Source organism: Heloderma suspectum, chromosome 3 (genome assembly GCF_057233095.1).
Source record: "Heloderma suspectum isolate Gila_16-S chromosome 3, 16-S_ref, whole genome shotgun sequence".
NCBI lineage: Eukaryota > Metazoa > Chordata > Lepidosauria > Squamata > Helodermatidae > Heloderma > Heloderma suspectum.
This window is the reverse complement of record NC_139460.1, coordinates 113,526,189-113,552,120: the sequence shown is the minus strand read 5'-3', so window position 1 is coordinate 113,552,120 and position 25,932 is coordinate 113,526,189. Positions and strand designations below refer to the sequence as shown.

Below are 25,932 nucleotides of genomic sequence, written 5' to 3'. Positions count from 1 at the left end.
ATAGGTTGTCAGCTAGACCTCTAAAAATGTATCATTTGCCCCTCCCAGTATTAATTCTGAGGCCCCTTTGGACACCTGATGACTATGCATTCTCTCCGCCTACTGTGCAGCTTCCATTGTTGATTGCACCCTTCATGCATTTCCCTATAGAGTCAGTCATCCAAGGGCGTGGAGAGGCCCTGATCAAGATCGTGTACAGAGTCATATTATAACTAGCTAATGGACCCAGCTTTGCACGAGTTGGAATAGCCCCTTGTTTGATACAGTGATGACTTCAAGCAAAGTTAAGCAGCTATCAGAGTTGGACATATTGTGCCCACCCCAGTGAAGCTAGTCACTGGGCTGCCATGGTGCAGCCCTGCCGGCCCGTGAGAGTGGGATCTGCCCACTCCATTCCCCTGAAGGGGACTCTCCCATAGCAGGCTCCAAATGCTCCCAGCCTTTCCTGAGATTAGATATGGCCTAACACTATATTTCTTTCATTTCTATGCCGCCCAACGGCAGTATTGGGCACTATTCTTTTTATTTATCTTTATTTTTTAGGCGCATGTTGCAGCCACATCTGTTTGTGCAAGCCTTCCCTGTGCAGTTTATAGTTTAGCCTACCATCTTACAGATGTGTAGATAAGATGTATGTCTGAGGTTTTATGCTTTGTTTTTGTACAAAGCTTTGAAATCTGGAGATGCAAGCTGTTTATGAATACTTGCAAACAAACGGATAGCTACAGATCGACGCAACTGCCTACATTTTGGACTCTCCTTGGCAGCTGTGGGGACTGTCATGATGAGCGGCTGCGCCTCGAAGCGCACCACTACCCCACCGACTAGATAAATAAAAAAAGGTGTGATCGCTTTTATAACATCGCAAGCGTGGGTCCGGCCCCATCGAGCGGGGCAGCTTGCACGCCCACGTCGCGCGCTCCTGCGGGCGACTGACGCGCGCAGGGCTGCGCCGTAGAGGCCGCGCCCACGTCTCGTCCCTGGCCTACGCGTAGCAGCTGCACAAGCCCGGAAGCCCGCGTTGCTCTCTCCTGCTCCTCTCGCCGGCCGCCACTAGAGGGTCCCTCAGGATAAAACGGCGGCCCACAAAGACTTTCGGGCAGCTGCTCCGCAGGGAGCTGCTGGCGAGAAGGCGCTGCAGCGCCGCCCACTCGCGCGTTGCTTTGCGCCGCTGCCCAGCCCGCCCGGCCCGGCCCGGCCCCCTGCAAGGAGCGCCGGAGCCTCTGCGGGAGGCTTGAGTGCACGGGGCCCGCCTTCTCTCGCCGCCGCCCCAAGCCTTTCTCCGGTCTGCTAGCCCTCGCCACAAAAAGCGCCAGCCGGAGAACGCGCCTGCCGTGCGTAACCAGCGGGCGGGCTCGCGTTAGGCGCAGCAGACGACGGCGCCGAGGAGAGGCCATTGTGGCCCCCCCGGACGCCAGCCTGGCCTCTGCCTGGTCGCTGTGATAACCCCAAAGGGCAGAGCGGGGGCCCTTGTTGCCCTGGCCCCAGCCGTTCCCCCTTCACCACACACCGGCGGCGGGGGGCGTGAACGGCTGCGGTTCTCTCGCTTGGGGACCAACCCCCCCCTTGACCTCCGTAGGACTGACTTCCGACTCCGAGTAAGCCCGGGCACGGCGGAGCGCGGCTGGCCCTGCTCCATTGGTTTTCCACACGGCTGAGACTGCTCCACGTGGGAACGCGTCGCTCCCGTTTTGTTGGCAGGCTGGACGCGTGAATTCTCTTTCCAGCCCTTGCTATCGACGTGGGGGGAAGGGGAGTTCTCCGGGTCGAGGTTCTCGCTTCCCCCCACCCCCTTTGTTTGGAGCGCCCTTCCCTCTGAGCCGCATGTATGTTTCAGCCCAGCCCCTTTCCTACTTTGGAGATTCGATTTCCCCACCCACAGACACCCCGAGCGAAACCCTGATCGGTTTCTGGGGGAAGTTGCCAACGTTTCCGAGCGACTTTTCCCTCTTTATCTTCTGGCCGTGCTACCTTTTTTTTTAATTATGATGATTTCCTTGGGGACAAGCCACAGCAACGACGGCCACTGCTTTTTCTCCTTGTGTAACTTGAATACATAAAAACAACAACAACACCCAAGCAAACAAACACCATCGGGTGAATGTATTTCCTAGGTTTGATCCATCCGGTTGCATCTAGCTCAGCCCAGCGCTTCTCTCGAGTCCGGCTTCTTACGTTCAGGGAGCCCCCCGCTTTTCCTTCTCTGGTGGTGGCTTCTGTTTGAAATAACAAAACGGGATCTCGAGGAGGAGGAGCCTGGATGTGTAAGGGGTTTACAACCCCCTCCCCTCCCATATGGGAGCGGGCTGCAAACTGTTGTTAGGTATGTGGCTCCTAGGTCAGCGGCGCTCTGGCTCAAACTAGGAGGAGAACAGGGACAGTTTCGGGCAACCATGGAGAATGTGGAGCTCCGAGGCGGCCAGGAGAGGTTTCCGGACAAAGATCCGAGGCTGAATTCCGTATTTCTGGATCAGGGACACCCCCAGGAGCAGCTGGTGATGATGGGGGAGCAGAGAGGAAGCGAACCGCACAAGCTGGTGGAAGTACAATTGACTGGCGGAGCCCCCTGGGGGTTCACGTTAAAGGGAGGAAGAGAACACGGAGAGCCTCTCATCATCACCAAGGTAAGGCTCAGGGGCAGCGGTATACCTGTATCATGTACACGTTATCAAAGTTTAAGGGGAGGGGCGCTGGGCGAGGGATTTTCACCCTCTTTTGTTTATATAGGATCTGACCAGAGAATACTGCGCTGATCCGGATTTCAGAGTTTCTGACCCACTGAAGGCTGGCTAAGCAATTCCACGGCTATAAAAATGGTTTGGGTTTTTTTTGGAAACACTTTTTACTAGTAGTGGTTGTTTTGATTCACCCTGACGAATATTCTTGTGAACTTGTTGGCAGTGTCTGGATTCTTTTTATGTTGGAGTAGTTACATTGGAGTGCCTACTCTTGCGCTACTCACTGAAATTGCTGGCAAGCCTTCCAATGCTTGAAAATGCTCATTGGGTGCTCCTTGCTTTTGGGAGGGGCAGTGGGAGCGGGCAGTGTAACAAAAAGGGGGCATTTTACTTATACACTTTCTCTATGTCATAGAGTTACTCAGGGGTCCCCAACCATTTTGGGTCAGTGGAAATTTTGAGAGACTGTTGTGGGTGCTGTCACAAAATGGCTGCCATGGGACATTTCCCAGTCGTTAAATGGCTTCTACGGTGGGCATGGCCAGTCACAAAACACTTAGTTTCTCAGAAGCCAAACTGATGGGACTAAAAGAAAAGTGGCGTAGCAAAGAATCTGATCCAAGGCAGAGCTGGGGTCTGAGTCTTAAGCACAAAGCCAATCTTGAACTCAGACAAAGATGGTGCTGGAGGGCAGCACTTACTTTGCACCATACCTCCCTCCCAATTTAAAAAATATATTTTTAAAAATCTTAAATAAAAACCAGGAGAGACCAGGAGTCTGGTGGGTGCTAAGATGGGTGTCTGCAGGCACATCGGTGCCCACGGGCACCACATTAAATACTTAGGCGTAACTTTACAATTTGATCACATTCTGGATTTCACATACATACTACAGTCCCATTGATTTCAAGGTAACTTCACCTAAGTATGGGTGGAAGCTTAAGGCTGCAATCCTGTGAAAACTTATCTAGGAGAAAGCCCTATTCAACAGTGGAACATATATTTCGGTGTAAATGTGTACAACCATGAGCTTTTAAGAGTTCTTTCCCTCCAAAACCCTATTATTGTAAAATAACATTCGAGGTTAATTCATCTGAAATTATACAATTGCCAAATTGAACTACATAGTATTTACAGCCATTACCCTGAGTGGGGAAAATTTTGCCCTTTACCACTTGTTGAGACTATGAATACAAAAAGATGATTCACACGTTTTGAGGGAAAATGAATCAACGGATCTTATTTGCCTATTTGGGGTTTCCTGAATGGCACACAATAGTGCTCTACTAAAATTGGCCATTTGTTCCTTGTAGAAGTGGTACAGTTTCCTCCTCTTTCTCTTCATATAACAGCGTCTCTCTTCACTGTCATTTCTCCTGTCTTTGTCTTGCACCTGTGCTGAATGAACAACTTTTCATTGTGGATTGGATTGTAAGCAGTGCTCTAAACTGCACATGTCAAGATAAAGTTCTGGACTTTTGAGTTGTTGTGGCCTCTTTCCTAATTGGGAGAGAAAAGCCAGAAAATTAGGAACTTTTTTCAACTCTTTGTAGATTCTTTCTGTTGCTAATTTCACTGTTGCAGTTGAGCACTCAGTTACATTATATAGCTGTGTTTGATTCTTCTCCCAAAAGCTATGCACAACACTATATATAATAGCAGGCTAACATCTACCTGCATGTTGGTTGTCACAATTACCTATAGAGTAGAAAAATAGCAAGCTTCTGAATGGAAAATTATTTAATTCGACTCTCCATTTCCCCTGTGCCTTACACCTAGTCACAAGTCTGTGTGTCTTACAGCAGGGATGAGCAGAAGGTGGGATATCTGGTGATTTGCAGTAGATTGGGAAGGGATTCTGACTCTCAGTAGTTTAACAATAGCAAATGGTTGCAGATTACTGTGTAGTTTCATTGTTGTGTTTTACTGTTGTATTTTGGTGACAATTATATCGTATGTTCACTGCTTTGATAACTCTCTAGAAAGTAGTATATAAATGCGGGAAATAAATAGCAGCAGAAATAAATAAATAGTAACAGAAATAAGTGTCTAGCATGGCTGTCTTTGTGCTACCTCTCAGTTTCAGTTTTTCTCACCTATAAAATATGCGTATGAATTGGTGCGGCAAAGTTTTCTGTTAGAAGGAATCTCTGACCTGTAGTAACTCAGACATTATTTGTATTTGCAGGTCATCCCAGAGTGTGGCTTATTTTATGGCTGGCTCTTATTTCCCTTGCCCTATTCCTCAGCCAAGTGGAGGGCTGGTGGCTCCAATGTCAGTGGGGTGGTGAATCCACTCTGGGTTTCAGTCAGAACTCTAAAGGCTCCTTTAGCATTCTGACTGAAACCCGGAGAGGATTCACCACCCCACTGAGATCAGAGCCACCAGCCCTCCACTGCCTGAGCCACTTGTTTGCTCCGGTTTGTGGACATCAGAGTTCTAGTAAAATAGTAAGACGGAAGTATTCCCACTCTTGCAGTGTTCCTCTCACTGTTTAGCATGTGTTTCTCAAATGCCCATGTTTTACAACTGCTCGCCAGTTTGTTTCTGGGTGCAGACATTAACTTGTGTGTTTTCCTCACGTTAAAAAAACAAGACAAACAAATTGGCTGCTCACTCTCTTAAGACCTTGGGAACAAACGGGAGCTGGCTGCTGACAGAATGAAGTTTTATATATGCAGTGAATGGAAACATAGGTTTAATTCTCACTATTAAAACCATCATGTGTATATCAAACTAACATGTCAAGGGAAAAGTTAGGCTAACAGTCGAATCCTATCCACATCTACACAAAGTTAAGTCCCATTCAGTTCAATGGAACTTACTCCCAGGTACAGGATTGCAGTCTAAATCTGTTCAGAGAAGATGATGAAGATTTGTATGGAGGACTATTCAGTCATAAGAGCCTCCATTTGCTCTGATGTGGTACAGGGTTACCACTTAGAGGCTGCCACTTGGAACAAAATCTGATGTATGTTTCAACATGGCCTAACATTGCTGTTCCATAAAACTGACTCTCACTTCTTGATTTACCTATCCTAGTGCCTGGTAAAAAGAAATGTTCTGTGACTGAATACAGATAACCCTTCACTAGTGGTCACTTACCACACGTACATGTAACTATTTTGTATGCTTTTCATCTCTATTACCCTGTCAAGTGTCAAGGGAATTTCTGCTACACGCCTGCTTTCCCAGATTCCTAATTTGATGTGGAAGTGTGCTAAACGTTTCTCCCCATTACTTGGCATGGTGGGCTTACCAAACGGACGCAGGCAGCAAGTGACCATGTGGTAAATGGCTGTCTGTGTTCACCTTGTGTCCTGATCGATGTGCCACTGAGGTGGTGAAGTTGAACGAAAGAACATTATTCCATGTCTTTAACACTAGCAAATGTTGTGAAAATCCCTAGATTGTATCCTATGTATGCGACAAGGAGACAGGAGAACTTAAAAGACAAATTCTCTGTGGCGTTTGCCAGTGTTCAGTTTAATTGTTCAAAATACAAGTAGTGAATCATACATCTGTGTTTGATCCTTTTCTTCAATGGAGACTGCTGTAAAAAGTCACCAAATATCTACTGCTTGATGGATTAAAAGGGGTCTTGGAGAGGTATTGTTATCCATTTGTGTACTGAGAAACCTTACTATTATATGGTTGTTGGGGGTGTTTAGATTTTATTACATGCCTGTGAATCCCAGGAACATAACACCACATTGATACTTCTCTTAAGAATATAGGGTTGGATCCAACCCAGGTTAGCTGCACATCATTCCCATTGCAATCAACTAACTTTTCATATTGATTTCAGTGGGACCTAAGTGCAACTAATTTAGGCTGCAATCTTGTATCGGCTTACCAAAGAACTCATTGAATTCAGTGGGACTTATTCCTGAATAGACTTGCAGAAGATTGCATTGTTAGTTGAGATTCAGCCTGTCTTCCTATACCTTGACTGTCACATATTTGTAGTCTGGGAAATATGACATCCACCCCACTCAGAATTTCCATATAAGTATGGGCATAATATTATTTGTGTGCATATTTGTGTTTGAAGGCAACTATTTATCTCAACAAAGCTACCCCCTCCCTTGCCACAGTACTGGTCTTGCAAAGGTTCACATCCATAATCATTGTTTCGGATGATCAGGAGCCAGTGCTAAAAGTGGAATGGAAAGTTCTAGAATACTGGCAGGACATGTAATCTGTTTTTCTTATCAATCAGGCCCTGCCACACAACACATTCTCTGGACACAGAAAACCAAGACACCCTGGGTAGAACCTTCTCTTTTTTACCCCTCTAGGAAGAATTTTCTAACCATGCTGTCTTTGTTCCCCTAGTAGTGGCTCATATTGGGGGGGGGGGGAGGGCTGGGAGGTCATAGTTCTTTCTAGAAAATAATGCCTAAAGTCGCTATAAAATAAAACAGACAAGTGAGACCTGCAATGAAATATTGCAGTATATTCCCAGCCCCGAAGAGGACCGCTCTTGTTCAGGCCTCCAACCAGCCTGGAACAGAAGATTTGTAGTGCTGTTCAGGCCTCTTGATGGGGGCGGGGGGGGGGGAGATATAACAGGTAGCATGGAAGATCTCTGCCTGAAACCCTGAGGAGAAGTGCTGCCCATCAGAGTAGACAATACTGTGATAGATGCACAAAGAGTCAGAGCTGATATAAGACAACTTCCTATGTTCCTTTAACACTAAAGACTGTGCTCTGAAACTACCATCCTGAAACCTGAATATTTTAAAGCTACGCAGAGGTAGTGGTGGGGCTCTGGAGAGCAGGAAAGGGAAAAGGGATTCTCTTTCCTTTCCTTCCTCCTGAAACATCCCTGTGTATTGTAGGGAGGATAGGTTTTTAAGCTTCCCCATGTGTACTCCTCCAGAATAGTTTTGGCTTTTGTGTTCTTGCTGCTGCTTTTAGCTTGTTAATGTGTTTTAATGATTAGTTATTGTTTTTATGTTTTTATATTTGTAAGCTGTTTTGAGCAACTCCTCTTTTTACCGTGAAAAGCAGGGCAAAACATTATTAAATAAGAGTAATCCTATGCCCCCTAGACACTGTCATAGGATCTGAGGTCAAAACCAGAACATAGGATTGTTCGGTTTCTGGGATCTGAGGTCAAAACCAAGGCTCCAACCTCAGACCCCAGAAACTGCATTCCCCGACCCCTCGGAGCCAGCACGGTTCTCTCTGCACTGGCTATGTCTCCATGCTTGGAGACAGAGCGCAGAGATGGGGAAAGGGGGGCAATCCTGGGGGAGGGGAGGAGACTGCAGAAGCTGCTTTACACAGCTTCCTATTGGGTCTCCAGGGTCCTTTCCTCCCCTCCCCCAAGCTGTGGCTAGATGAGCAAAATCACCCATCTAGCCAAAATGCAGGGCAGCTGGAGCAAGGAAGCAAGTTCCCTTTTCTTCCCCTCACCTCCAGTTTCTTTCTTTCCTCTGTTCATGACAAACTCAGCATGCAGGAGATCAAGAACCTTAACAGACATCTGTCAGACCATTTTTGAGGGATTAAAAAAAAATGTCTAAGTCACATAAACCACTGCCTTATTTTTGAGTGGCCCTGTTTTTCATCCAAATTGATAGGCAGGTTCGCTATAAGAGGAAATGATGATGGCGCGGTGAGGGAGAAAGGGATTGTTTACCCTGTGTATTTAATTGCACTACATGCTTTTTTGAATTTTTATCTGGCACATGGGAAGATAGCAAAAGATAACATGTTAGGAGTGTTCAAGAAATTCAGAATTCAGGAAACATTCAGTAAGCGCACGCTGCAACAGCTACACTTAAGCTGTGTTTTGGCACTGGAATGCCAGCTGCGGAAAATGTTATGGTGGTTTGGTGCAAGGTCAAGCCAAGGCCTAATTGTTAAACCCAATAATAATAGGGCAGCACAACCCATAACTGAGTGACTAAGCTGGCTCGTTTCTGTTGTTTATGTACACACTGAGGGCCTTTTCAGGCACTCTGTTTTCAAGTAGAATGCACACCTGTTACCTGTTTGCTGTATGCAAACATGCTGTCACATGAGTTTGCCATTCTGTCATGAGTGTATCTTTGCAGTGCTGTAACTGTGAATATAGGCTATATTTTGTTCTTGGGAATAATACTGTTTGCTTCCCAGAGAGCATACCTACCACTGTTGTGACTGCAGTGCAGAATGTCAAGGCCACCAATCGAATACTATCTGTGATAAGTGACGCAAATATCACTGAAACTCCCAGCCCAATTTTGTTACTTACATTTTTAAAAAGGTTTTAGGCTATGGTTGCAATCCTACATATATTTGCTTGCAGAGAAGCCCTATTTCACTCAGTGGGACTTACATCTGAGTAAGCATTGAAAAGCTGGGAGAGTTCTAACACTCAAGTAGTACAGCGGAGCAGTGTATTTTAAAATAAAACAAAAGCCAGGAACGCTAACAAGGTTTTTCCTTCTGCTTGCAGCAGTGCCCGGCTATTTTGTAAATGGTATTTTTTTATTTGTAGAGGCTGCTTGTTCTGTAGTGTTTGTGGAGCACACATGTGCACAGCATCTTTTTTTCCAAAGAATTAACAGCAATGTGGCAATGGCTCTTCCTCATTTCTTCTTCTGGGCCTTCAAATGGGAGCTTGCAGAACTTCGGATTCACTGATCATCTGGAACAACATCCTGTTTAGAAAAGCTGTTCTGACTGAATTTTCTTACCCAGTTTCAGAAGGTGCAAAGCAAGAGGCTATCTGGTTCATTTTGTTTAGAAAACTCCCTGCTCCCATCTTCCTGATTTCATGATTTCAGGATTACACCATACTCCTTTAAAAAGAGTTATATTGCCGTGTGGATTGTCACAGAACCTAGATGCAGTTGTGATTGGAATACTGTGGAATTGGGTAGACATATAATTTTAAAATAAAAAACCCTGCCTCACAGATTGTCAGTGAAAATCTATAAGGGTTAAACCATTTGAATTTGGTTTTGCAGTTGCAGGCAGTAGAATAATGAACTTACGTGAACAATATGCTTTGTTCTATAAAGCTGTAATTGTGTTCACACTGACCTGGGATCAAGTCCCATTGAACTCAGTGGGATTACTTCTGAGTAGACATGTATAGGATTGCACTGTAAAGTTCCATTTAAATGTTGAGTCTAGTTTAATAAAACCACTGTTAAGTGACATAACAAAGTACATTCTATACATTTAAAAATACTTTTTGTTACATACAACCATGAGATTGTACTTCAGAATTTCACATAAATCCTAAAGCTCAGGGTTGTATGTTGTTTTTAAAGATTTTTTCTAAAGGTGGTATTCAGTAAAATTTTTGGAAGGTTAAAGTTATGTATCTGTCCGGTATTGAGAGCAACAGCAGTTGATCACTTTTAGCCTAGCTTAGTTAATCAAAAACTACTAAATGAGAAGTGCAAATTAAAAAAGCATCAGGGAAAAAAAGGAGCCTGCATAACAGTGTAATCCTATACGTGTTTACTCAGATGTAAGGCCCATTGGGTTAAATTGCGCTTTCCTCAGATAAGCATTTATAGGATTGCAACCTAATTGTAATGTACAAGTGATAGCTCTTTTCAAAATTAGTGTGCATCTAATGCTGGTATCTCTGCTGTGGTACTTGTGGACATCTCTCTTGGTGCCCACTGGGCTCCCTGTCACTCCTAATTTTTATTTTACTAAGCTTTTCAAAATAAAACTTGGAGGCTGCTATGCTGCCCTGCAGTGCCGTCTTCATCTGGGTTCAATAAAGTGGCTTTGTGTTTTGGATCTCTGATCCCACCTGTGCCTTGTACTTTGATTCTTGAGCAAGTTATTCTTATTTAGTCTTATAGGCTTTCTTCCCGGGAAATGAGCATTTTGTGACTGCTGGGCCCACCATGGCAGCTCTTTTGTGGATGGCCAAGTCTCCTCAGGCAACCATTGTGAGAGTGCCCCATGACACTCTCTCAAAATTCCAAATCCACCCTTGAAAGGTTGATCTCATGATCTAATGGATGAAATCCTTCAGTGAAAAGAGGCCTACCCATTATACTTTGGGTCTGTGATTGATAAGACGGAGATCTGACAAAAGTACAGTCATAGGCAGCATCCATGTAGTTCTAGCTTTCCTCCCTTCTTTCCTCCCGAGAGGAGGAGGAGGAGATTTTAAGCAGGGAAGATTGCAAGGTTCCTTCCTCATTTGCACTTGTCCTCTCATTTGTGCAGGGTTCTCTTTGCCCTCCTCCTCATTGGGGAAGGAGGGAAGATGAAAGAAGAGCTGGTGTCACTTCATTTTGCCTCTCTTTCTCTTCTTCTCACTTGTTGATTGGCAAGCAGTACGCTAGTTTGAACCGTCCAGGGCTTAGAGTGAGCCCAGCACCCGCTGCTTGAAACCTCTAGTTTAGGTAATAATTTAGCTTGTCATCCAGCCAAAAAAGCCTGGCTCAAGAAACAGACGCAAACAACCTAAGTAATTTGAATGCTGAAGCAAGCTCCTGTGCTGTGTTTGCTTTGGTCAATGAACTTTTCCCCTTCATTTTGCAAAACCAGTACCTAAAATATATGAGGGTTGACGGAGGCAAACATCTTAGATGCATAAAATGAGTCAGAATTCTATGTAAGTTCCCATTGTTGTATTCTGTTCAACAACAATTTGATTCATAAACTTAATTTTCTATGTATTTTCCCTAAATGAGCAGTGGATGAATCTAAACGTTGTTGAAAGATGCCTAAGAAACATGCATTTCTGTGAACTGTGTCAACTATTACAATGCAACTAACCTCTTGTTGAGAAATTGTGCACTACAGGCTACTAGCACTCAAGCGAGGGTTCAGGAAGTATTCTTCTTTCACCAAAGATAGTAATCGAAGACTTACCAGTTCTGCACCTTAGTGCTCTTCTATATTTTGTTCAGAAGTGTTGTAATGAAAACTGCTATGGGCACCATTTGTCTTGTGGTTTTCTGTGCAAAGGCTTTGAGAGTCCCGGATGTCAGAGAACCACTGACAGCAGTGCTCTCCCAGGCTGTGGCCTAGTACAGGCAAAACATTCTTGGAAATTAAACTTTTTTTTTCTTTTTTTTTTTAGAATGAGCCTTGTGCTTTTGTGCTTCCTCCTCCCTTTCCCTTAGCTGGCATGCCACAGTGGAAAACTTGCAGGGTTTGTTACATCTGAACAGGGAAACTGTGGTTCAAAAAGAAAAAAGAAATTTCTTTTTTCATTGAAAAAAGAAATGCAAACAGACAATAACTAGGGATGGGAAAAAAGAAACTGAGGAGAATATTGCTAAATACATTAAGACTATACATGCTTTACATCAGAAGCAGGAAACTGTCTAGGGAGATGTTAGACCATTTGAGGACAAGGAAGTTAAAGGTGTGCTGGAGGATAAAGAGATTGTAGAACTGAATTATTTGTGTTTCTCTTCACTGTGGAAGATATAGGGCAGATATCTGTGCCTGAACTGATTTTTTCAGGAAATCAGTCTGAAGAACTGAGGCAAGTAGTGGTGACAAGAGATAACATTCAGGCCTTGTTGACAAAGCAACAGGTGTGGATGGTATTCACACAAGAGTTCAAATCTCAAATTGCTGATATATAATTTGACCCTAAAATCAAGCTCCGTAACAGAACACTGGAAAGCAGCTAATGTATTACCTTTTTTTTTTTTAAAGAGAAATCCTAGGAAATTAAAGGCTGGTTAGCTTAACATCTGTTCCTGGTAAATTGGTGGAAAACAGTATTAAAGATAAAATTGTCAAGCATATAGAAGAATAAGTCTTGTTTAAGAAGCATCATGGCTTCTGCAAAGAGCAATGTTACCTAATCTTTTAGTGTTCTTTGGCAGTTTTAACAAGTATATGGATGGGATGATCCGGTAGACACTTCATACTTCCCTTTCAAAAAGCTTTTACAAAGTCTCTCTCCAAAGGTTCCTGAGTAAACTTAGCCATGGGATAAGAGGAAAGGACCTCTTATGGATCAGTAATTGGTTAAAGAACAGGAAGCAGAGAGTAGGAATAATTGGACAGTTGTCACAATGGAGAGATGTAAAGTGTGACATCCCCCAAGGATCTATATTGGGAGCTATGCTTTCTTACTTGTTCATAAACGATCTGGAGTTAGGGATGAGCAGTGAGATGGCCAGATTTGCAGATGAGTAGAAATTATTCAGGGTGGTGAAAATGAAATGGATTGTGAAGAGCTCCTAAAGGATCTCCAAAATGGATTAATGGGCAGCAAAAAGGCAAATGTGGTTCAATATAACTGTGTACAGTGATGCAAAAATTCCTGACTTCACATATATATTGATGGGCTCTGACCTGGGAGTAATTGACCAGAAAAGAGATCTATGAATCATGATGGATAGCTCAGTGAAAACATCAACCCAGTGTGTGGCAGCTGTGCAAAAGCAAATTCCATGCTATGGAAGGAGATTAAAAATAAACTCCCAGAGTCTCAATCCTTTCTACAAATAAGTGGTGCCGCTACAGTTGCGATAGTATGTACAGTTCTGGTCTTCACATTTAAAAACGGAAGTTGTAGAGCTGGCTAAGGTGCAGGAAAGGTCAACCAAAATGAGCAAGCGGCTGGAGCAACGCCCTGATGGAGAACGGCTGCAGTTTTGGGGGATTCTTAGCTTAGGGGGGAAGTGAGGAAGGGGGTAGTATAAGAGGATGAAGGTCTATAAAATTATGCATGGTGTGGAGAAAGTGGATATAGAGAAGTGTTTCTCCCTCTCCCGTAATACTAGAGCCCAGGATCATCCAATGAAGATGAATGGTGGGAGATTCAGAACAGATGAAAGGCAGTGCATAATTAAACTGTTAAATTTGCTGCTACAGGGTGTGGTGATGGTCTCCAACATAGATGGCTTTAAAAGGCTACAGGTAACAGTGACTACTAGACGTGTGATGGCTTTATGGTTCCTTGAACATCAGAGGCAGCATGCCTTTGAATAGCATTTTCTGGAGATTACTATCATGCTCATGTCCTGCTTATGGGGTTCCTTTTTTTTAATAATACTTTTTATTCTACTTTTATCTTTATAAACAAAATAAGGAACACCAACAACATAATCATCTTCTACAGTTTCCAACATTACAGTATTCTTAAGAGGACCCATCAATGATAAAATAGGGAAAAAGAGAGATGGAAAAGAAAAAATATAAAAAGGAGAGAGAAAGACAAAGGGGAAAGAAACGGGGGGGGGGAAGAAAAAAGAAAACAGAGCAAAATATAAACAAAAGATTACATAACAAACTTAAATTTAAACTTTGTTGTTGTTCAGTCGTTCAGTCGTGTCCGACTCTTCGTGACCCCATGGACCATAGCACGCCAGGCCTTCCTGTCCTGCGCTCTCTCCCGGAGTGTGCTCAAGTTCATATTCATTGCATCCGTGATGCTATCTAGCCATCTCATCCTCTGCCGTCCCCTTCTCCTTTTGCCTTCAGTCTTTCCCAGCATCAGGGTCTTTTCCAGGGAGTTTTCTCTTCGCATTAGGTGGCCAAAATATTGGAGCTTCAGCTTCATTATCTGTCCTTCCAATGAGCACTCAGGGTTGATTTCCTTTAGGATGGACTGATTTGACCTCCTTGCAGTCCAGGGGACTCGTAAGAGTCTTCTCCAGCACCACAGTTCGAAAGCATCAATTCTTCGGCGCTCAGCCTTCCTTATAGTCCAGCTCTCACAGCCATACATTACTACTGGGAAAACCATAGCTTTGATTATACGAACCTTTGTCGGCAAGGTGATGTCTCTGCTTCTTACTATGCTGTCTAGGTTTGCCATAGCTTTCCTCCCAAGGAGCAAGCGTCTTTTAATTTCATGGCTACAGTCACCATCTGCCGTGATCTTGGAGCCCAAGAAAGTAAAATCTGTCACTGCTTCCATTTCTTCCCCTTCTATATGCCAGGAAGTGATAGGGCCAGATGACATGATCTTAGTTTTTTTAATGTTGAGTTTCAAACCAGCTTTTGCACTCTCCTCTTTCACCCTCAACAAGAGGCTCTTGAGATCCTCTTCGCTTTCTGCCATTAGGGTGGTATCGTCTGCATATCGGAGGTTGTTGATAATTCTCCCGGCAATCTTAATTCCGACCTCTGATTCATCCAATCCGGCATTTCTCATGATGTACTCTGCATATAAGTTAAATAAGCAGGGTGACAATATGCAGCCTTGTCGTACTCCTTTCCCAATTTTGAACCAATCGGTTGTTCCATGTCTGGTTCTTACTGTTGCTTCTTGACCCTCGTACAGGTTTCTCAGGAGACAGGTAAGGTGGTCTGGTACTCCCATCACTTTAAGAATTTGCCACAGTTTGTTGTGATCCACACAATCAAAGGCTTTAGCGTAGTCAATGAAGCAGAAATAGACGTTTTTCTGGAATTCTCTTGCTTTCTCCATGATGCAGCGAATGTTGGCGATTTGATCTCTAGTTCCTCTGCCTCTTCGAAACCCAGCTTGTACTTCCGGTAGTTCTCGGTTCGCATACTGCTGAAGCCTAGCTTGTAGGATTTTGAGCATCACCTTGCTGGCATGTGAAATGAGCGCAATTGTGCGGTAGTTTGAACACTCTTTGGCGTTGCCCTTCTTTGGAATTGGAATGTAAACTGACCTTTTCCAGTCTTGTGGCCACTGTTGAGTGTTCCAGATTTGTTGGCATATTGAATGCAGCACTTTAACAGCATCATCTTTTAGGATTTTAAATAGCTCAGCTGGGAGACTGTCATCTCCGCTAGCTTTGTTGTTACTAATGCTTCCTAAGGCCCACTTGACTTCACTCTCGAGGATGTCCGGCTCAAGTTCAGTGACCGCACTATCATGGCTATCAGGGACATTCAGATCTTTCCTGTATAGTTCTTCTGTGTATTCTTGCCACCTCTTCTTAATCTCATCTGCTTCTGTTAGGTCCCTGCCTTCTTTGTCCTTTATCATGCCCGTCTTTGCACAAAACGTTCCCTTGAGATCTCCAATTTTCTTGAAGAGATCTCTAGTCTTTCCCATTCTGTTGTTTTCCTCGATTTCTTTGCATTGTTCATTTAAGAAGGCCTTCTTGTCTCTCCTTGCTATTCTCTGGAACTCTGCATTCAGTTGGGTATATCTTCCCCTTTCTCCCTTGCTTTTCGCTTCCCTTCTTTCGTGAGCTACTTGTAAAGCCTCATCAGACAGCCACTTGGCTTTCTTGCATTTCTTTTTCTTTGGGACGGATTTTGTTGCTGCCTCCTGAACAATGTTACGGACCTCCGTCCATAGTTCCTCAGGCACTCTGTCTATCAGGTCTAATCCCTGAAATCTATTCCTCACCTCCACTGTATATTCATCAGGGATATGATTTAGGTCATACCTGAATGGTTTAGTGGTTTTCCCGACGTTCTTCAATTTAAGCCGAAATTTTGCAAGAAGCAGCTCATGATCTGAGCCACAGTCAGCTCCAGGTCTTGTTTTGACAGACTGTATAGAGCTTCTCCATCTTTGACTGCAAAGGACGTAATCAATCTGATTTCGATACTGACCATCTGGTGATGTCCATGTGTAGAGTCGCCTCTTGTGCTGTTGGAAAAGAGTGTTTGCTATGATCAGCATGTTCTCTTGGCAAAACTCTATTAGCTTTTGTCCTGCTTCATTTTGTACACCAAGGCCATGCCTGCCTGTTATCCCGGTGATTTCTTGACTTCCTACTTTAGCATTCCAATCCCCTATGATGAAGAGGACATCTTTTTTTTGGTGTTAGTTCTAGAAGGTGTTGTAGGTCTTCATAGAACCGATCAACCTCAGCTTCTTCGGCCTCAGTGGTTGGGGCATAGACTTGAATTACTGTGATGTTGAATGGTTTGCCTTGGATTCGTACTGAGATCATTCTATCATTTTTAAGATTGTACCCCAGTACTGCTTTTCCCACCCTTTTGTTGACTATGAGTGCTACTCCATTTCTTCTAAGGGATTCTTGCCCACAATAGTAGATATGATGGTCACCTGAATTAAATTCGCCCATGCCTGTCCATTTTAGTTCGCTGATTCCCAAGATGTCGATGTTCAATCTTGCCATCTCATGTTTGACCACCTCCAGCTTACCTTGATTCATTGATCTGACATTCCAGGTTCCTAAACAATATTGTTCTTTACAGCATCGGATTTTCTTTTCACCGCCAGACACATCCACAGCTGAGTGTCCTTTCGGGTTTGGCCCAGCCGCTTCACTCTTTCTGGCGCTACTTGGAAATACCCTCTGCTCTTCCCCAGTAGCATATTGGACACCTTCCGACCTGAGGGGCTCATCTTCCAGCGTCATCTCTTTTAGCCTTGTGATACGTTCCATGGGGTTTTCTTGGCAAGAATACTGGAGTGGGTTGCCATTTCCTTCTCCAGTGGACCACATTTTGTCAGAACTCTCTGCCATGACCTGTCCGTCTTGGGTGGCCCTGCACGGCATAGCTTATGGCTTCACTGAGTTATGCAAGCCCCTTCGCCACAACAAGGCAGTGATCCATGAAGGGGAAATTTAAACTACATTACCCATAAACTTCAAATATTACGCTACTTAGAAATTATACCTATAATATTACCAATCTTACAAATCAATACAATATGGGTTTTCCATAGGCATCTGGTTGGCTACTGTGGGAAACAGTATGCTGGACTAGATGGCCCTTCGGTCTGATCCAGTTGGTCTCTTCTTACATTCTTAGGACCATTGGCACCTTATGTCATTTTCTTGTTTCTTTCTCTTCAGGTTTCTGCTTCAGGCTTCATACATTTAGCCTCTGGTATACTTGGACTGTAGACTTAAGTGGCATGGATAGCCTCTTGGTGATAATTTGGGTGTATGACATAGGTGGCAACTGCATCTATTCATGCCATTGGGTTCTTGGCCTGGAGCAGCTCCAGCAGTTCCTGGCAGCCATCCCACTTGCATTTGCTCATCCCCATTCCAGCCAAGGCCATAATGGTAGGAGTGTCACAACTTTGAGCATCAAGCCAGGGAGGGTCGCAGGCAGCCCAATTAGCGGCCACAGGAGTAGCCACTTAAAACATAAGAAACATAAGCCCTGGCAACCAGGCAACACAGGGCAACACCACCTTTTCAAATGACTTTTATTTATACCTAGTCAGGTTTCTGAATTGTCCCACACCCATTTAGTCAAAATTGCTGACTGAAGCTGAAAAAATGTGTGTCTCTGCATTGCGGAAGGAGCTGATTATTGTCTTTTCTGAGCTCCCGTTTGAAAAGGGATTGTAATTGGGTCCTGCACATCTGCACATTAAAATTAAATAGTATTACCATTCTTTTTTTTAAAAAGTCAGTGCTTATGTGGATCCTCTGAAGTATTTGTGGTAGTGAAACTAAATTTCACTATCCTTAATGTAATCTCTTTCACTTGAAGCAGAATTAAAACAAAAAACTTGTTTTGAAATTCCCAGGTGTTGGATTTTTATATGCCCAGGCAATTGGGTGTTTAAGGGAGCAATCCTATGGGATGCGCCCTGGGTATTTGTAAGCCTCCAAACTCAGAGGCTATGTATCCAAAGCAGGCGCCTCCTGCTTTGCATTTTAGCTAGACAGGCAATTTTGCCCGTCTAGCAGAGGGGAAACGAAAGAGGCTGGGGATGGCTGGGGATACCTTGTATCCCCGCATCCCCAGTCTCCTCTCCTCCCTGCCCCCAGGAACGCCTCCTTTTCCCCATCTCCGTGCTCTATTTGGCAAGTGCAGAGAGGTAGCCGGTATGGTTCTCTCCGCACCGGCTACAAGACAGAGGCGGTGGGGAGCATGGTTTCATGTTTCCCAGCTTGGAGCCCTGTCTACAAGCTTGGAGCCAGGAAACCAAACAATCCTATGTCCCCCCAAACACTGTCTAGTGGGACATAGGATTGCTCTCTCCAGTAGTTTTCCAAATCTGGATCTAAGTCCAGATGATGATTATTTATAAATTTACTTATTTTCTTTTATGTAAAACAATACAAACAAATTGACAAATTAAAATTAATTCATGCCGTTTTGACAGCGCTTTCTCTCTCTATGTACTGTTTTGTTGTCACAGTTGCAAACTGGTAATTCTTACAGTTGTTCAGCTGGAAGCTACATTGGAAGCATATGAACTACCATTGAGCTGCAATTTCCCATGTGACTGTGGTGGGTCAACACCTCTTTATTTTGATTAGCATAACTTATAAAAGTATACCATATCAACTGTGATGATTAGTCAGTTTTTCTGTAAGAGTCAGCGTCCAAAGTCTTCGTTCCCATTTTTCAACAGAAAATTCATGGTATAACTTTTTTTTGGCACTGCTCTCAACAGACCTGACTTCAGTGGTAGAGCTATGTGTGGTGGTTAAGGGAAGATAATGTTCATGGATTCCTTAACTATCACCTGGCTTGTGTCATCTCCCCCTTGATACTACTGCTGTCTGTCATGAACCTTTGGGACATAATGGGTTAGAGTCTAGCTGCTAGATCATTCTTCTCCAACCTGGTGCCAACCTGGTTGAAGGTTTTAGACTTCAACTCCCATCAGCCCCAGCCAGCATGGCCAGGGGTCAGGAATGCTGGGAGTTGCGGTCCAAAACATCTAGAGAGCACTAGGTTGGGCAATGCTATGCTAGACCATAGTTATAGAATGTGCTTCGTGGGAGAGCGTATGAGGTCATTTAGGGGTTTCCAGAATTGCTGGCTACACTTCTACCTCACACTACAGAAATTATTTAGTTGCCTTCAGGGATAAGAAACTGATGCTTTCCTTGGGGCAGAAGGGCAAACTCACTACTAGCAGCTGTTGAATGCCACCCTTGCAGCCACTGGTGAGTGTTGCTTCCTGTATTAATGGCTTTGGGAGCAGGGAGTAGAAATGCTTGCGCTTGGGAACTGAGCAAGGCAAATACACATATGCAAATTCTGTAAATGTTTTAAGAGTAGATAATTTACCAAACCTACAATAACAAATTCTAAGTTTTTCTAGATTTAGTATCTGATAGGGTAGAATGGCCCCTTCATGGATCACTGCCTTGTGGCGAAGGGGCTTGTGTAACTCAGTGAAGCCATAAGCTATGCCGTGCAGAGCCACCCAAGACGGACAGGTCATGGCAGAGAGTTCTGATGAAATGTGGTCCACTGGAGAAGGAAATGGCAACCCACTCCAGTATTCTTGCCAAGAAAACCCCATGGAACGTATCACCAGGCTAAAAGAGATGACGCCTGAAGATGAGACCCTCAGGTCGGAAGGTGTCCAATATACTACTGGGGAAGAGCAGAGGGTATTTCCAAGTAGCGCCAGAAAGAGTGAAGCGGCTGGGCCAAAGCCGAAAGGACACTCAGCTGTGGATGTGTCTGGAGGTGAAAAGAAAATCCGATGCTGTAAAGAACAACATTGTTTAGGAACCTGGAATGTCAGATCATTGAATCAAGGGAAGCTGGAGGTGGTCAAACATGAGATGGCAAGATTGAACATCGACATCTTGGGAATCAGCAAACTAAAATGGACAAGGATGGCCAAATGTAATTCAGGTGACCATTATATCTACTACTGTGGGCAAGAATCCCTTAGAAGAAATGGAGTAGCACTCATAGTCAATAAAAGGGTGGGAAAAGCAGTACTGGGGTACAATCTCAAAAACGATAGAATGATCTCAGTATGAATCCAAGGCAAACAATTCAACATCATAGTAATTCAAGTCTGTGCCCCAACCACTGAGGCTGAAGAAGCTGAGGTTGATCGGTTCTATGAAGACCTACAACACCTTCTAGAACTAACACCAAAAAAAGATGTCCTTTTCATCAGAGGGGATTGGAATGCTAAAGCAGGAAGTCAAGAAATCACCGGGATAACAGGCAAGCATGGCCTTGGTGTACAAAATGAAGCAAGACAAAGGCGGCTCATAGAGTTTTGCCAAGAGAACACACTGATAATAGCAAACACTCTTTTCCAACAGCACAAGAGGCGACTCTACACATGGACATCATCAGATGCAGATGGTCAATATCGAAATCAGGTTGATTATGTACTTTGCAGCCAAAGATGGAGAAGCTCTATACAGTCAGTAAAAACAAGACCTGGAGCTGACTGTGGCTCAGATCATGAGCTTCTTATTGCAAAATTTCGGCTTAAATTGAAGAATGTAGGGAAAACCACTAAACCATTCAGGTATGACCTAAATCATATATCTTATGAATATACAGTGGAGGTGAGGAATAAGTTTAAGGGATAAGACCTGATAGACAAAGTGCCTGAGGAACTATGGATGGAGGTCCGTCACATTGTTCAGGAGACAGCAACTCAGTCCATCCCAACTCAAGAAAAAAATGCAAGAAAACAAAGTGGCTGTCTGATGAGGCTTTACAAACAGCTGAGGAAAGAAGGGAAGCGAAAAGCAAGGGAGAAAGGGGAAGATATATCCAACTGAATGCAGAGTTCCAGAGAATAGCAAGGCCTTCTTAAATGAACAATGCCAAGAAATCGAGGAAAACAATAGAATAGGAAAGACTAGAGATCTCGTCAAGAAAATTGGAGATCTCAAGGGAACGTTTTGTGCAAAGACGGGCATGATAAAGGACAAAGAAGGCAGGGACCTAACAGAAGCAGATGAGATTAAGAAGAGGTGGAAAGAATACACAGAAGAACTATGCAGGAAAGATCTTAATGTCCCTGATAGCCATGATAGTGCGCTCACTGAACTTGAGCCGGACATCCTAGAGAGTGAAGTCAAATGGGCCTTAGGAAGCATTAGTAACAACAAAGCTAGCGGAGATGACAGTATTCTAGCTGAGCTATTTAAAATCCTAAAAGATGATGCTGTTGAAGTGCTGCACTCAATATGCCAACAAATTTGGAACACTCAACAGTGGCTGCAAGACTGGAAAAGGTCAGTTTACATTCCAACTCCAAAGAAGGGCAATGCCGAAGAGTGTTCAAACTACCGCACAATTGCGCTCATTTCACATGCCAGCGAGGTTATGCTCAAAATCCTACACGCTAGGCTTCAGCAGTATGTGAACCGAGAACTATCGGAAGTACAAGCTGGGTTTCGAAGAGGCAGAGGAACTAGAGATCAAATCGCCAACATTCGCTGGATCATGGAGAAAGCAAGAGAATTCCAGAAAAACGTCTATTTCTGCTTTATTGACTACGCTAAAGCCTTTGTGTGGATCACAACAAACTGTGGCAAATTCTGAAAGAGATGGGAGTACCAGACCACCTTACCTGTCTCCTGAGAAACCTGTACGACGGTCAAGAAGCAACAGTAAGAACCGGACATGGAACAACCGATTGGTTCAAAATTGGGAAAGGAGTACGACAAGGCTGCATATTGTCGCCCTGCTTGTTTAACTTATATGCAGAGTACATAATGAGAAACACCGGGTTAGATGAATCACAGGTCGGAATTAAGATTGCCGGGAGAATTATCAACAACCTCAGATACGCAGACGATACCACCCTTATGTCAGAAAGCGAAGAGGATCTAAAGAGCTTCTTGTTGAGGGTGAAAGTGGAGAGTGCAAGAGCTGGTTTGAAACTCAACATTAAAAAGACTAAGATCATGGCATCTGGCCCCATCACTTCCTGGCATATAGAAGGGGAAGAAATGGAAGCAGTGACAGATTTTATTTTCTTGGGCTCCAAGATCATCGCAGACGGTGACTGTAGCCATGAAATTAAAAGACGCTTGCTCCTTGGGAGGAAAGCTATGGCAAACCTAGACAGCATAGTAAGAAGCAGAGACATCATCTTGCCGACAAAGGTCCGTATAATCAACGCTGTGGTTTCCCAGTAGCAACGTATGGTTGTGAGAGCTGGACTATAAGGAAGGCTGAGCGCTGAAGAATTGATGCTTTCAAACTGTGGTGCTGGAGAAGACTCTTACGAGTCCCCTGGACTGCCAGGAGGTCAAATCAGTCCATCCTAAAGGAAATCAACCCTGAGTGCTCATTGGAAGGACAGATCCTGAAGCTGAAGCTCAAATATTTTGGCCACCTAATGCAAAGAGAAAACTTCCTGGAAAAGACCCTGATGGTGGGAAAGATTGAAGACAAAAGGAGAAGGGGACGACAGAGGATGAGATGGCTAGATAGCATTGCCGATGCGCTTAATATGAACTTGAGCACACTCCGGGAGAAAGCGGAGGGCAGGAAGGCCTGGCATGCTATGGTCCATGGGGTCACAAAGAGTCAGACATGACGTAACGACTGAACAACAACAACAACAGCAACAAGGGTAGAATGGATAATTCGATGCTTAAGTCAGGTGGAATATGTTTATGGGCATCACCTACTGGAAACTGCTTGGAGGGGAAATTTTTAATATGGTTTGATTTGTACCCTGTCTTTTGACCAAGAAAATGGCACTCAAGGAAGCTTACAGTCATTGATAAATAAAAACTGGATTAGAACACTAATAAAACAAATACTTCAGAAACACAAATAAAAACACAACAGTAACAGAATGAAAACAGTATCCAACCCAGTGGCCCTGCTTGCATGCTGAAGGCCTGCTTGAATAAAAATGTCTTTGCCCATCAGTGGAAGGACAGCAGAGAGGAAGCCAGCCTAGCCTCCCTCCTCAGGGAGTTCTGCAGCCACCAAATACATCTCTGAAGGTGGTGGTACCAAAAGAAGGGCCTCTCCCAAAGATCTTAAAACCTGGGCAGGTCCGTATGGGAGAAGGTGGTCTTTTAGGTACTCTGTCTACCAGCCCAGCAGTCCAGGACTAGACGTCTTAAGTGAACTCCTCTTGGGAATATTTCTGTAATATAATCTCATTGTTATCTTTTCAGTAATTATAGGGGGCAGATTAGATTTAACTACTAGTTTAGTGACAAAAATGTGCTCATGTATGACCAGCCTGGAGTAAGCTGTACTGTCTGAGCACAGGCTGCATTCACATTGGCATAAATGAACAGCATTTAATGCTTCTATAGGAATTATTCAGAAGGGTATGCTTTACTTCAGTACTGTTAATGTATGGTTAAGCACAGAAGTATGTAATGCTATCCCATGGGTATCGCCTCCCGTGAATACTGATGTGTAGAGTAGGGGTGGGTATCTTGGTTCAGTTAGTAGGTGGTTCATCTGTCTGGTTAAATGGCATTCAACCTGCTCTAAATGGGGCTGCACTTCCCGAGAAGGAGTATGTTTGTAGTCCGGGGGTGTTCATAGATCCAGCTCTGTCACTCAAGGCCCAAGTGTCCTCAATGGCACAAAGTGCCTTTTATTCATTTCACCTGATTTACCAGTTATGACCCTACCTGGGCAGAGTAGCCTGGCTACAGTTATTCAGGCACTGGTATCTGCCCACCTGGATTATTGCGATGTGTTCTGTGTGGGGCTGCTGCTGAAGACAGTTCGGAAACTTCAGTTAGTGCAGAATAGAGCAGTGTGGCTGCTTACTGGGACTGGTTGTTTTGAACATATTATTGAAGTGCTGTGTCAACTGTACTGGTTGCCAGTTGGTTTCAGGCGCCAATTCAAAATGTTGGTGTTAACACCTAAGCAGCTTAGGGCCAGTCTACCTGAAGGACCACCTTCTCCCATATGTCCCTGTCCAACTGATAAGATTATCTTCAGAGGCTCTTCTCTGTGGGTCACCACCCACAATGGGGCTACAGGTGACTACCAGGAAAAGAGCCTTCTCTGTAGTGGTCCCCCATCTGTGGAATGCCCTTCCCAGTGAGATCCGCCTGGCATCTTCACTGTATACATTTAGACAAGAAGTTAAGAAATTCCTCTTGCAACAGTAATTTAATATTTAATATGTTGCTCTGATTATTAGCTTTACTGCTGGCTCTTTAATATTTTAATGTCTTTAATGTTTTAATATCTTATTACGTTTATATTTTCGTCATTGTATTGTTTTAGTAGTTTTGGTGTTTATGATTTAAACCGCCCTAGGGCAACTGCCAGTTGGGTAGTATATGAATGTAATAAATAAAGTGAACTAAAATAAATAAATAATTGTGGTCCTCCAGATGTTTTGACCTACAACTCCTATTGGCTGGAGCCAGCATAGCCAATGGTGAGGGATGATGAGAGTTGTATGCCCAAACATCTGGAGGGCCACAAGTTGCCCACTTCTAGTGTAGAGTCTGTGTGTGTGTGTGTGTGTGTGTGTGTGTGAATGAATGAATACATAATCAAACAAAGGCAGTTTAGTGCCAACTATGCTCTGTATATGATTAGCCTGTGTACAATTAGCTTCTTTCCTAAGCAAGGACACATGGATGTTTAGATGTATGCCATGGCCTGATGTTTCTAGAGCAATATCCTTCTAAAACTTCCAGCACAATGTTAAAGCTTTTTCAGTGGTTAGTAGATATTTCCTTCTTATACTTATTCTTATACCTGCTTTCATCTATTTTTATCTGAAGCAAGCTTGTAGTGCAAGAGCCAGTGTGGTCTGGAGAAAAGTGTGTGAGACCTTTTCCTGCCTTTCTTTTTGCATTATGAAATTTAAATGAGTTTTGTCCAGGTTATAACCTGGAAGCCCCACCTGTACTAAAGAGCACACATCAGCCCTGGTGTCTGGTAGTGGCAGCACAAATCTGATGAAAATGCAGTTATGGCAGATGGGAAAAGTATAATGAGGTGCCCTGTAGTTATTTATACTGTATTGATAGTCTGATAGAGAGGGGGAAATAAATGTTATAAGCAGATTTCCTTATGAAGCTTAATTCTAAGGAAATTCATCTCTTCTCAGGGTACTATGAGTAGTTATGTTCTTGAATTGGTTGGCATATAATTTTGTAATAGCATTGTGTGAGTAACATCCAGATAGTAATCTGGATGTAATCACACAGGTTGTTCTGTTGTTTGTGGCTGGGATAGTACCTCCTGATATGTAACTTGCAGCTGAATTGCTTTCAGTCCACCTTCCTTTACCCCAACACAAGCACACACTGGGGGTGTTCAGATGATCGCATAGGGAGAAAAAGCCATCATGGCTTCTCCCCCTGCCCTGCATGGGTGACCATCATTCGTATAATTCCCCGTGATGCAGCATGGGTTAGTGTGCCATCTGAACCCAGCACATGTTGCGGTGGGGGTGGCTTCGTATCCACCCTACAACCCCTACCACAAGTTGTGGGTTATAGGGTGGGTACGAAGCCACCCCTGCTGCACCGTATGCTGGATTCGGATGACACACCAACCCGCCATTATGCATATGGCAGTTGCACGTGCAGGGGGAGAAGCCACGATGTCTTCTCCCCCTGCGATCATCCGAACTCAATCAATAGGTTACTTACAAATAAATTAAGAGTACCTAAAGATTTCAGGGGACTAGGGAACTTGAGCTTTCTT

General features: G+C 44.0%; 1 protein-coding gene across 3 annotated transcripts in view; it reads left to right on the top strand.

Moving 5' to 3' along the window:
- Positions 1-1,191: 1,191 nt before the first annotated feature.
- SHROOM2 (shroom family member 2) overlaps positions 1,192-25,932 on the top strand; it is a 180,284-nt gene continuing 155,543 nt past the window's right edge. For all 3 annotated transcript variants that reach the window (XM_084844225.1, XM_084844226.1, XM_084844224.1), the window contains exon 1: positions 1,192-2,624. In XM_084844225.1, the coding sequence (XP_084700351.1) occupies positions 2,394-2,624 (231 nt within the window). In that variant the 5' untranslated portion in view covers positions 1,192-2,393. The remainder of the gene's footprint in view (positions 2,625-25,932) is intronic.